Source organism: Natator depressus, chromosome 8 (assembly GCF_965152275.1).
Source record: "Natator depressus isolate rNatDep1 chromosome 8, rNatDep2.hap1, whole genome shotgun sequence".
Lineage (NCBI taxonomy): Eukaryota > Metazoa > Chordata > Testudines > Cheloniidae > Natator > Natator depressus.
The window spans coordinates 34,584,377-34,597,025 of NC_134241.1; the positions used below are offsets into that span (position 1 = coordinate 34,584,377).

Here is a 12,649-nt window from a genome sequence, read left to right on the forward strand (position 1 = left end):
GTTACACTAATATAAGGGGGAGCAGACTTGGGCCCTCATTTTCAGTTTGATGTCAGCGCTCATTCAGCCATAGGCTGTGGGTAAAATTTTCAAAAGTGCATAAGTGACTTGGGAACCTAAATCCGATTTGAAAAAGTGCCTAATGCCCTTTGACTTTTAACGAGTCCTAGACTCCGACGTGACATAGGCACTTTGGAAAATGTTACACTTTTTCTTTTGGTTTTGTCAATGGCTCTTTAAAGGGACAATGTAAAAAAAGTTGGACTATGTGATGATCCCGACAGAGGATCTACAAATGGTCTCATTTCATGAACTGGTTGAGCTATTCATTATGTACAGTATGCATCGTGACATCAGACCCTTTCTTGGTTAGAGAACAGTGTATGAATCAGTCTAGGCTTTTTTTCAGTGAATGTGTTGGAGTGAATAATTTTCAGACCGTAAGTCGATTGTGAACAGTTCACTCAGACTATTCCTTGTTTGGGGCATGTAGTCGATTACCAAAAGTCACATGACATTGTTCCATTCCCTGATTGGAAGAATGAACCATTTTAATCAGCTGCAAATGGTGAATCATTAAAAGTTGTTACATGAAAGGCTAACGAACAACATGCTTTACAGACGAGCATGCTCTTTGCTAAGCTGGGAAAACTTTCAGCACTTGTGAACATTTCCACAAATGCCTGAACACACACAAGCAGGGATTGATCCAGCCAGGTGCTAAGTGCCTCCAACTCCTACTGACAGTAATCAGAGCTGAAGAATGCTGTCTCAGGACGTGCTCAGCACTACACAAGATCAGGCCAGATCTCCCAGAGTGCTCAGCTCCCACTGTCCTGAGCCTTTTACTAAGCCAGGCCCATGAGTAGGGCTGGTCAAAATTTTTTGATCTCAGCAGGTTTTTGACAGAAAATTGAGTTTTCAACTCAATAAATTTTTCCCCCAAAAGTGGCTGCTTTCCCTGGGATATTTTGAGTTTTCATTGAAAAACTGAAAACCAAACACTTTTTGCTTTTTTGATTTTTCAATGCAATGTCAACATTTTCAAGTTTTCTTTAATTTTCATTGTATTTTTCTGTGGCAAAATAAACCAGTTTTCAGGCCATCATGTTTTATAAAACAAACCATCCCCTGAAATAACAGCGCCATTCAGCCCAGACACTCGGCCAGCTAGAACTTAACAATGTAAAGCAGGAACCTAGAACAGGATCAGAACAAAGTATTAAATACACAGCCTGCTCATCAGACTGCAGGTCTGTGAGCCACAAAAGGAAGCAGCTAATAATTGGAAACATTCCAAAGGAATGACTCTCGCTGTCAGAAAAATCCCACTGTGAAGGAAGAATTGAATGAAGTTAGGTGGAAAAGGGTTGAAAGGTCCCTAAGTGCTGGGAAGATAGGGCAGCAGGGTTACCTGTTGAGCCCACAGGTGATGAGCAAAAGACAGGCAGCCTAAAATTAGATAGAAATAACAGGGGAAGAATAGCCAAGGGAAAACAATTAATCATACAGTGAGTAAAAGGCCCCCAAATGCACTTAAAACCCCTCCACCTAAACAAAGACAGAAAGTTTCCACACTGACTTAAGCCATCAATGCCCTTGTGCTCAGTTAGGGTGGTGGAGGAGACACCTTAGCACTGCCAGGCAATGGGCACTAGCCCATATGAGGGAACAGCCTAGAAAGAGATTTTTCAAACCACCTGAAACATGTATTTGCACCATGGGCATCATAGGGTTGACGATCATTGAAATGACCTTCTGAGAATGACTTAAAGATGTGAGATACAGTGGGAAATGATGGGCCATTGATTTATACTCATATAGTTAGTAAAATGCATTATTTATAGAATGTACAGCTAGAAACCTGAGGAATTCAACAGCAAACCTACATATGCCCCATGCCTCAATGCGGGAAAGGAAGTCAAAGGGACCTGTGAGGAGTCGGGGCTTCTAAAAAGCAGGCTGGATGTAACTATTTCAGTATACTGAGCTTATATGAGATCTAATGGGCAGAGCCTCAGCAGGTGGAAATTGTCAGAGTGCCATTGACTACAGCCCAGCTCCAACAGACTTCACTGAAGCTATGATAATTTACACTGAGGATCTGCCACCATGTGTTTCTGGCATTGGATTGATATATGATGTGTAATTATATATGTGTGTTGGTTTATTTTAGGGTTGCCAATAAATAATTGCTGGGCTAAGAATATAATTTTATTCTTATAAAGCTGCCTGACTGTACGTGTCGTTTTGTTATGATAGGGTTGCCTGGATTTACATATTGGGTTGTTATTATTTGGTTGCCTGACTATATATTTTGGTTTGTTATTATTGGGTTGCCCGGAGGTACACGGTGGTTTGTTATTATTGGGTTGCCCGGATGCACATGGTGGTTTGTTATTATTGGGTTGCCCGGATGTACACGGTGGTTTGTTATTATTGGGTTGCCTGTCAGCCCTGCAAGGCTACAGGGATTGATCTTTTTTAAGCAATAGCAACGATGTAAAAGAGCCTGGAAGCATTTCTTTTTTGGGGTAAAGCCCAGAACCATCACATTGGTCTCCTTTGATGGCCAATCTGCCTTGGCAGAAGCCAGGCTGATGGAACACACTCGTCAGCTTAGCCCTACTTGCCAATCTTGCCTGAGCGGGAGCAGAACTACAGCTCACTCTGCAGAGCCTTCGCTTTGTTTAGGCTTTTGCCCTTGGTGTTGCGAAGTCTTGTACAGGTTCTCTGCTCTTCGGCGCACAGGAACTCTGCCAAGGCAGCCGGCCTGCGTCGGTACTCCTCGTAGATCTGCTCTTCCCCAAATTCACCCAGGTAGCTGTGGCACAGCTTATATAACCTACAAAGACGAGAAACAGAAACAGGAATTCACGTCATTGTTATGGCAGGTGCCACCAGGTGGCGCTGTCACACACAGGACAACAGGTTGTTTATCTCAGCGTGTAAGCCGTGCACGGAGTTGGAAGCAATGCAGGGTTGTGATCTAGTTTCTTTGCGGGGAGCTGTTGCAAACATCTAGCAAGTTTGCTCTCTGCCTTAATCTCCTGAGCTAGAGTTGCTTACTGGGGCTGAGATTTCTGCAAGAGGGGATTGTCTGGGTGCTGTGTGAACACCGCCATTCCTGGACTGGCACAAAGAGTGTCAACAAATAAGTGACACTACAAAAATATCCAGACTCAGGGCCATGGATTTCTCCGCCAACGTGCATGGCTCCGAAATCTGCTACTGCTTCGCACAAGGTTGGCAATGTTCACCATGGAAAATGGGACTCAGGCCTGGACTCTTAAAGGTATTTAGGCATCTAAGTCCCATTGGGAGTTAGGCACCAAAACCCTTTTAAAATCTGGCCTTTGGGCACTTCTGCAAACATTACCCGCGTCACAGTGCCAGTCTGGGAGTCAGGTGTGGAGAGCATGCTCAGCAGCTGCCCTCTCTCCTTTGGTGCTCAGCAGGAAGTGGAGGCTCAGGCTGGTCCCTGACTGGGAGCGAGAGCCCCAGGGGACCTGTGGAAGCCCCGTTTCCATTTCTTTTGGAAGGCACCATTAATAGAGCCCAGTTTGCCACTGGCAACCTATTTAGCATCCAGAAAAACAGCCAGTTGGCTTCTAGGGGGGTTGTTCCCCCCAAATACAGCAGGGAATTGCATTTGGTATTTCAAACTTTGCTGCGCACCCCAAGGCTACTCCTCCATTAACACGCTCCCCAGTCCCCCACTCTTGTTTGCCTGGCTGTGGGATTACCTTGCTGGCCATGGTCCACCCGTCATCATGACACTCATGGTCTCCTGGCTCTTCAGGCCAGGCCCTGCGAAGCGTTTCACTCCCCCCACTTCTTTCACTCCATAGCTGGGGAGAGAAGAGGGAACATCACAAAGTCACAGTGATGGTGACATGAAACATGAGTCTGCGCCTTTAAGAAGCCGTGAGGAAGCAGCTGCTCCACACAAACCCCAAGTCCCCTGGGGAAGGCCAAGCAGTTGGTGGTTGGGCTAGGCCAAGTGAGGCCAAGCAGTTGGTGGTTGGGGCTAGTGAGGGGAGGGCAGCCCAGGCCTTTCCTCTGATTACATGGGGGGCCTGTGAGCAGGAATCTATTAACCCCCTTGTTTATGTCCCTGTTGTTACATGTCACTGAGCCTTGGGAATTTGCCTGCAGCTAAATAAAACACCCTCCCTGAGTTTGGCTTGAATCTGAACTTTGATCAATTGCAGGGCTGGGCTGGAGCCCAAAGCCCAGAGCTGAGCCCTCAGGAGCTGTCGAGATGGGCAGCTCCAGAGCTGAGCGGCACAGCTGGCCCCCGTCTCCAGGTGGGCCTGAATTGCAGCCCTGGATCCCAGTGCTCTGAGGGCCGGGGTAGTGCAGGGCTGAGCCTCACACAACAGGCCCCTCTCCGAGGGCAGGGCTCTGTCCCCTGGCACCCTCGAGTGAGCTAGAGGGAGTATTGAGAGGCCAGAGTGTGGCTGGAGGCTGTAGGCAGCGCTGTGGCAGTCAGCCAGGATAGGGAGCGCACACTGGAGACACACCTCTGCCAACTCTGAGGGCGCTGCAGCATGCCTCCCAGTCTACACCCAGGGCAGCGGGTGCAGCCCCCTTCCCACCGCCCACTGGAGATCTCACACCCGCAGTGGAGAGAGGCGGGAGCTGGGCCTGCCTTGCCCAGGGTGGGCAGGAAAGGGGAGCTCCTGGCACTGTCTCGTCAAATGGGGTCCTGAGCCTCTTCAAGGCTCCAGGCCCATTTCCCAGGAGCAGGGCTAGCTGTGTCATAGTGGGTCAAGTTTCAGCAGGCAGAAAAAATTCCCCACACATCTTGCAGGACCCTGTACAGTGCCTGGCTTCCTGGCAGCTCTCACATGGGGCTGGTCTACATGACAACAAACCCAGACTTGTCCCTGTAGAGAGGAAGGAAGGGCCAGTGGTCAGGGCGCTGCCTAGGACTCAGAAAACCCAGTGTCAGGTGCCCGGGCTGTCTCTGGGGCGGCAGAGCCCCAAAGGAACTGGCTCACCCGGGTCTCGGAGTTTGGAAAGGGCTGGACCAGGCGCTGGTGGCCTGGCTCATGGGCTGGGCTAACACTCTGAGAAGCAGCCGCAGGTCTGCACTGTTGTTTTGCTCACTGGTCGGCTCACCAGGCTGGGGGGCCAGCAGAGTCCCTCTCCCAACCAGCTGCGATCCAGGCTGACCGAACAGCACCGACAGCCTTGACTGCCTGGGTCAGGTGTTTGGGGCTGGGACATCAGACCAGCTGAGACGGTAACCACCTTTTCCAGTGAAAGAGGCCAGGGAGCTGCTGCCCTGAGTGGGGAAACCACAAGGCTGAATGATGCTGGGGAAATACAAAGGCCACCAGCCTGCTCAGGGCCCAGTGCTGCCAGGTGCTGAGCACCTCTGGGAGACAGTTCACCCAGGTTCCTGGTGTCTTCCATGGGTGCTGAGCACCTTCCAGGATCACGGTGCTGTGCCTAAGAGGCCACAGAGCATGGGGCTGTGCCTAAGGGTGGTTCCCTGCCCCTCCATCACCCTTTGCTTTGGGCTTGGAGCACGACTCCCCAGTCTGAAGAAATCCCACTAACCCAAGACCTGCCTTGATCATCTGTGCTGTCTAAATATGACCTTCTCTGAGTCATTCTAAGCTCCCCCTGGACTGCTGAGGACTGAGTTGCTGTGGGGAGCCTGGTGCCCTTCCCATTCCCATCTGACGCATTAGCAGGCATCTCCCTGGAAATGCTCACGGGTCTCTCTGAGTTTAGCTTTGCTGGGTCCCAAAGTGCTGCTCAATTCCTTCCTGGGGGCTGAGGAGGAGAGCAGGCTGGGCTACGCTGGGCAGATATATTGGCTACCACGCACATATGATGGGCTCAGATCAAAGCGTGCGCTGACTCACCTTTCCCAGCTCTGCGAGCAGCTGTTCTCCAGTGTGTCCACATATTCGGACTCGCTGAGGCGAGCGGCCGGCGCTTTAGCAGACGACCGTTTGGATTCTGCTTTTGTCAGGTATTTCTGCATCTTCAATACAAGACAGAGACCGGTCAGCTGAGATTGATATAATATTAAGGAGGGAACACTGCTCCATGAAGCATGGTGGGGATGTTAGCAATGCACAGCCCTGCTCTGGTCAGGGGACGCCCAAACCCACTTGTCTGAATGTGCTTCTAGTGCCTAGATTTTCGTGGAAGGGAAACACCGAGCGGATGTGACAGTGCACGCACACACAAACAAACCTGCAGGCTTTCATGGTGCCTAGCCAGGGTACCTCACCCATATATTTAAATTACACACACAGGGCCCAATCTTCCAAACTGATGTGGCCCCTTGAAACCATTCTGCTGGTGTAAACAGATGATAAATGACTCTCAGGGTCTCCTGGCATAAGGAGATTCCTGTGTCGTGCCTCTATGTCCGCCCCTTCCAGCCCGTGGTGTAAGGGTCATGGTAAGGCCCTGCACTCAGAAGAGCTGGGTTCAATTCTTGGCTCTACTAGAGCAAGTCACTGACTCTTTCCAGGCCTTGACTCCTGCTCTGTGGAATCGGGCTGCCATGTGCCTGGTTTTCAACCAGAATGTCCAGCTGAAAAAGGAACCTGGCAGCGTCCGGTCAGCTGTGCTGACCAGATGCTAAAAGTCCAGTTGGCCACAGTAACTGGCCTTCGCCACTGGGGGTAGGAAGAGCAGCAGCTGTGGCTGGAGCCACTGCTCTCCGTTCAGCTGGGACGCCTGACATAGCAGTGGCTGGCTTCCAGATCGGGCTCCAAGAGGTAGGTGCCGCCACCTGGTGGTGGTGGGGATCCTGTCCACCCCCCGTCTGCCCTGATTTCCCCACCCCAGCCCTCGCAGTGCCCTGATTGGGCAAGCTCTGTGTCAGCTCCTCCCAGCCAGGTGCGTCCTGGGAGAGTGAGCGATGGAGGGAGGGGGGCAAGGAGTGAGCAGGGGCGGGGCCTCGGGGGAAGAAGTGGGGCAGGGGGCTGGACAAGTGTATTTGGTTTTCAGCAATTAGAAAGTTGGAACCCTACTGTGGAAGGATCCATCCCTTCCCCTTGGCATGCATGGAGGAGGAACCCGGGAGGCACTCAGACCTGCACTGGTGCAGCCATGCCAGTACTGGCTAGGAAGCCCTACCAAGCCTGCCCCAGTCAATGGGGCTGCTCAGGAGCAGCTCCTAAAGCCAGCCTGGCTGCCTCTGTCATAGAATCATAGAATATCAGGGTTGGAAGGGACATCAGGAGGTCATCTCTAAATGGCCCCCTCAAGAATTGAGCTTACAACCCTGGGTTTAGCAGGCCAATGCTCCAACCACTGAGCTATCCCTCCCCCAACATATATCCCCAACTTTCAGGGGGGTGTCAATGGAGGAAACAATGTCTCTCCCCAGCTTTTGTCCAGCTCCTTCCCCCTTCCTGTGCCAGCGGCCTAACAGCTGCTGGGCTTGGCCAGCAGGTCTCATCAGTCCCCAGCTGGGCAGGCTGGAGACTGCAGCTGGGACTCCTAACTAGGCAGCTCTGGCTCTACTCTGGCCTGCCTCAGCCACCCCCCGCTGATTGGGGGGATTTGGGTGTGGGGAAGGCAGGGCCAGCCTGGACAGGCGGGGAGTAGAGTGCGCTGGAGGGGACTGAGCTGGTAGCAAAGCCACCAACCATCCTGCAGGCCTGGCCTGCAATTGCAGCTGGTGGCCACCAGGGGTGCAGTCGCAAGCAGCCAGAAGACCCCTTTCTCTCACCCTGTGCTGCACCCCCTGCTGGATCCAACCCAGGAAGCAGCCGCTGGGGGAGCAGGGACCAAAGGGGAGCAGTGAACAGCAATGACCCCTGGTTCCCCTTCTGGCACCTGCCAGCATCCACCCATATCCCTAGCCCCCTGGTGCTCTCTAGAACACACGCCCCTAATGCCAAGGTTTGTGCAGCTCCGTGCACGGCCACTGCTGGGGCCAGGGCCTGTTGCCCACAGACTGAAGCTGAAAGTTATATGGGCAGTCTTTTCAAAATGCAAATCAACTCGTTAAATAATCTGCTTAAAAGTGGGACATACCACGTGTCCCCTCCCTCCAAACCTCCAGTCCATTTTGCACGTGAGTGGGGGCAGGAGCCTGTCTGCAATGTGGTCCTCGAACACTCGCCTGGCGTTTCCTTTCTTTCAGGCCAGAAGCTAAAATAAGTTTACATCCTCCCCTCACATACCAGTAAGGCTCAGCTGCAGTGGGCATGCAGAGGCAGCAGCAGGCCACCTGTTAGCAAACGTTTGGAGCAAAGCCTGAGGCCAACAGAAAACCAAACAGGCATTGGTCCTGCAGGATGGCAGATGAAAGAGACTGGTGGAGGGGGGCGGGGAACGATGGAGAAGAGAGAGCTGGACAAAGAGATAGGAAGACAACAACCTGCATTGGATGGCCTAAGGCCCCTCCCTCTCTAATTCTTATGAGCCCTGTGCTACCCTGCCAAGCTGAAAGACTAGGTATTGAAGGCTCAGCACTCACAACAGAGGTGAGGCTAGCTAGAGCTCAGCACCTAAACAAGGGACTGATTTATCAATACGCAACATGCCAAGCTGTTTGGCAAAGCCTGGCACAAGAGCCAAAAAATAGTTACTCTCAGGGGCAGCTGCAGCTCAGCTCGTCTTTATTCTGCATGGTTGGAAAGGACCTGTTTCAGTCACCACAGCACCCTGCCATAGCCCCAGGGTGTCAGTGCCCATTTGCAGCTGTTTGCTGACCATGTGTAATGAGTTTGATGGGCCTCAGTCTTAGCTCTCAGCAACCACCCCTATAACTCAGAGCAGCTACAGCCATGACTGGCTTTCTCATTGGCTGTCTGCTCTGGGTCAAGGAACCGGCACCCCCCACTCTCCCGTAGGAGTGGTCCCTCCGGGCCAGGTCTGAAGCACATGTGGGGAAGCAGGGCATGATGGGAGGGAGCTTGCGCTGCTCTTAGCAGTGCTTTATCTAGGGGGCTGCCAGCCCAGCACAGAACACACACACTTGGAGCCAGGCATAGGCACTACTGCCGAGTTCCCATTGAAGTCAAAGGGAGTCAGGTGCCTGAAGACCTCTGAGGAGCTGAGCTAGACCACTAAAGTGTTCCCAATGCAACAGTCTCTATCAATGAGCCAAGTCCAGAGAGCTGGGGGCTCCAGTACTACGTCAGAGCGGTGAGCTGTGCGGGATGCTGGATGCAGCAAAAGAAACCCATTCATTAGTTCATGGGCAGAAAGGCATTGGGCACAGACACAGCAGCTGGTCAGTGATCAGGGCTCCTGCGGGGGATCTATGACCAGCTTTGCCACTGACTTGCTGCACGAACATGGCCAAGTCACCTAACCGTCTGAGGGATGGGGCATAAATGCTTCCCTACCTCCTACAGGGATTGCAAGGCTGAATTCCTGGGTAGGAAAGAGCTGTGAGATCTCAGCCAGAAGGGGCTGTAGTCAGACTCGCACAGGGCTGGTATGGCTTGACTGCAGCCTGAGCCCAGCGAAGGCTATTGAAAGCAGCTGTGTGGCTGTTTTCTCGGGGATTTTCTCCTGGGACGCTCTGCACCTGCAGGCTTCTGGTTGGGGTGATTTGCATAAATCCATTTTTACCCTCTAGCGGGAAAACAGAGGCTGCTTTGGGACGGCTGTGAGCCAGCTGTTAACGGCAGCATCCTGCCCCTCTCTGCAAGAGGAGGTTTTCTTTTTAATACACCAGGGACATCCTCTAATGTAGATTTAACTTCTGCAACTGCCCATGTTGGACTGGCAAGCTATGAACGCCTCACCCCTTTGTCTCCTGGGGAGCTGGGCTCTCCTGCATTAGCTCCTGTGCAGCGCAGCATGGCTGTCTGAAATACAGGGACCCAAGGCCCTCAGCAGTTGCTCCTGCCTCGGAGTTCAATGCAGATATGCTGCTTTGCTAAGGAGATAAGCCGGAGGAGAGCAGGACTGCCAGGAGCCCAGGGAAGGCCCAGTACTTCGGCTCAGGACAGGTCACTGGTAGCCGTATGTCCATTCCCACCTAGCTTTTGGGGGAGGGGGGCGAAGCTTAATTCAGTCATGCTTAGGAAGCACCTTGAGAGCTTTGGATGGAAGGTGCTGTGCCATTGTTAGGACTGAACATTTGTTTCACAATGGCGTGATCCAAAGGGCATTGAAGTTAGCGGAAAGACTCCCCTGGACTTCAGTGGGCTTTGGATCAGCCCAACATGCCCACGGACGCACCACTTGTCTACTCTAGCCTTTCCCCCTTAAGATGTCTTCACGCCATTACTAACTCCAGGGCAGCTCTAGTGTAGACAAGGTGCTGGAATTTAGCTGCTGCATTGCCTAACCCTGCTCAGAGCAAGTCTAGATAAACTCAGCTCCAACACCCATGAGGAACAGATCTGCCAAGTAAGAAGCTGTACTTTTGCAGGGTTACTTTGCAGAGCAGAGCTGCATTTTAAGGAGGTGATTTGGAGTGAGTTTTTCTGAGCGTGGCACATGGCATTTGGATGGGAAAGTCCCTGAATGGGCTGAGAGGATAAGGTGTCTACAACATAAACTGTGCCTCCGAATAACAGTGGGTGCTAAATTGTGTTGGGGGCCAGGTTCTCAAAATCTGGCCTCAGAGTGCCTTGCTGAGCCAGAAGATTATTACAGCAAAGTGGTGTGCGATGCATATAACTTTGGTTTATAGCCAGGCACAGCAATTTGTACCCGGTCCACAATGTCAACCATAAAAAGTAAATAAAAGGCCATTAAATCTGGGTTACATATTACAAGTCACTTGCATCAACTGTGGAATTTATACCAGAGGAAGGGGAGAAATACCCAGGAGAGCCAGTGCTAGAGGATCCAATTGCACGACTGAGTCCTAAATCTCTGGCCCAGGAAATGCCTGCTTCATGCCAGGGAGACTGAATGGATATTGTTCCCCTGGCTTTCCCTTGACAGTGGCCGCTGACCCATTCCTCTTCCCTCACGGTTTCTAGGAATGTGGGCAAGGGAAGCAGCTCTGGCAAAAATTCCTTTGCCAAGATTTTAGAGCCGGATTCTCCTCTTAGCTCTGCCTGGCAGATCTCAGCTCTGGTATTCTGATCCCCCTTCATGCTCTGGCTCTCAGTGCCTGCCCCCTCACTCCCTGAGCAGCAGAACCTGTGTGCTTCAGTGATGGGCAGAGCCCATCCCAGGGCTGGAGGATAAGGCAGGGTTTGCCCCATAGAGATTTAGGGCTGGGTTACTCTGGTCACGGAAGGTGAGAGCCTGATCCAACCCACCCATTGAGCCTTCAGAAGTTCCTCCACAGGACAACCAAGAGGCCCATGCTCCCCTGGCTGGCAGGAGGGTGGGGGGCATATGCAGCCTCTCTGTGCCATGGACTCCTCTGTCAACCAGGTGGAAATACCAGCAGCAAAATCAGCTGAGCAGCATTGGAAATCCCTGTGTAAGGATCCTGCAAGGGGAGGGACTGTCTTCTTGTTCTCTTTGGGGTCCTGGTCCATGACAGGGGGTTGCTATGTAATAACAGTAACAACAACAACAACAAAATAGAGACTCTCACAGGATTTGTCCATCTCGCCTTTTGCTCATACATTATAATACACCGACTGTAATTACACGGCAGTTACAGCGTAATGCTAGAGGGTAACCCAGTTACTTCACTGTCTGGGTATAGGATTTCAGGCTAGGTACCTGTACCCAAAACTACCGTTTCACAGTTGTTGTAGTGTCATGTGTTAAGAGTGACCCTAAAAGGGTAACAACAAGTAATTCAGTCATGGAGTTCACTTGCCTCTTAATAGTATCTCCATGTACTGGAAGCATAACCACACTATAACTATACACTAATTACTACAATGTAACTACAGTCACTGTATTATAAACTTCAGTGTAACTACAGTCACTATCATCAGGTGAACCCTCAGTTCTGTGATCCACTGATTTGCTTCAGATTTTAATGCGTTTCTGTGTGGGCCTTTGTCCCGGGCCGCTGAGGCCCAGTGGCCCTAATGCTTGTGGGGCGGGAACTCACCTGGAAGGCTATCGCTCTGCAGGCATCACATTGAAGGTGCTCAGGCATATGGGCAGAATAGGCTTCCTCAGCGTTGAAGCGGGGGGCCGTAGCAGAGAAGGCCGTCTCCGAGACTGGGCCCGAGTCCCCGAGGGGGTTGCTGCAGGGAGAATGCTTTCTGTCATCTGCTGCTCTTAGATCAAAAAAGGTCAGCACCAAGACAGCCGACAGCAGTGACTTCATTTCCCCTGCTTAGAGAGCCCCTCTCAGGAAGCTACTGAGAAGGGAGAGAGACTGAATGCGCTGAAAGGAAGCAGCAGGTCAGCAATAAGCAAACCCTTTGGCCAATGAGAAGACACTGACACTTCACCAAGGCAGTGTCACCCTCTGCACAACCCGCTTTGTTGTAGTTTTTTTACCCAAATGAAAACCCCGTTGATTAAGGCCCTGGTACAAACCCCTGGGGGGCATTGGTGCTGCAGCTTTCCACGGTTTTCCCCTTCTTCAGTCTCAAGGCATTTGTGGTGTTTGGGGGTCACTTGTGGCCATAGTTCTGCTAAATATAAAAAGAAAAGGAGTACTTATGGCACTTTAGAGACTAACCAATTTATTTGAGCATAAGCTTTCATGAGCTACAGCTCACTTCATTGGATGCATGAAGTGAGCTGTAGCTCACGAAAGCTTATGCTCAAATAA

At 51.6% G+C, this 12,649-nt stretch overlaps 1 protein-coding gene across 1 annotated transcript; it reads right to left on the minus strand.

Annotated features, from left to right (window-relative positions):
* Positions 1-645: 645 nt before the first annotated feature.
* MZB1 (marginal zone B and B1 cell specific protein) lies at positions 646-12,196 on the minus strand. Its single transcript, XM_074962126.1, has 4 exons — positions 11,975-12,196; positions 5,883-6,004; positions 3,747-3,851; positions 646-2,845 (listed from the first exon to the last, which is right to left on the minus strand). The coding sequence occupies exons 1-4, from the start codon at positions 12,194-12,196 to the stop codon at positions 2,659-2,661; spliced, it is 636 nt and encodes a 211-aa protein (XP_074818227.1). The 3' UTR covers positions 646-2,658.
* Positions 12,197-12,649: the final 453 nt, after the last annotated feature.

What these genes read in the sequence shown, in the direction of transcription:
- MZB1 (XM_074962126.1), bottom strand. Translation starts at nt 12,196, where the DNA reads ATGAAGTCACTGCTGTCGGCTGTCTTGGTGCTGACCTTTTTTGATCTA. An exon ending in GCAGAGCGATAGCCTTCCAG is followed by an intron (nt 6,005 to 11,974) that starts GTGAGTTCCCGC and finishes CTTGTATTGAAG; the next exon opens with ATGCAGAAATACCTGACAAA. An exon ending in TGCTCGCAGAGCTGGGAAAG is followed by an intron (nt 3,852 to 5,882) that starts GTGAGTCAGCGC and finishes TTCTCTCCCCAG; the next exon opens with CTATGGAGTGAAAGAAGTGG.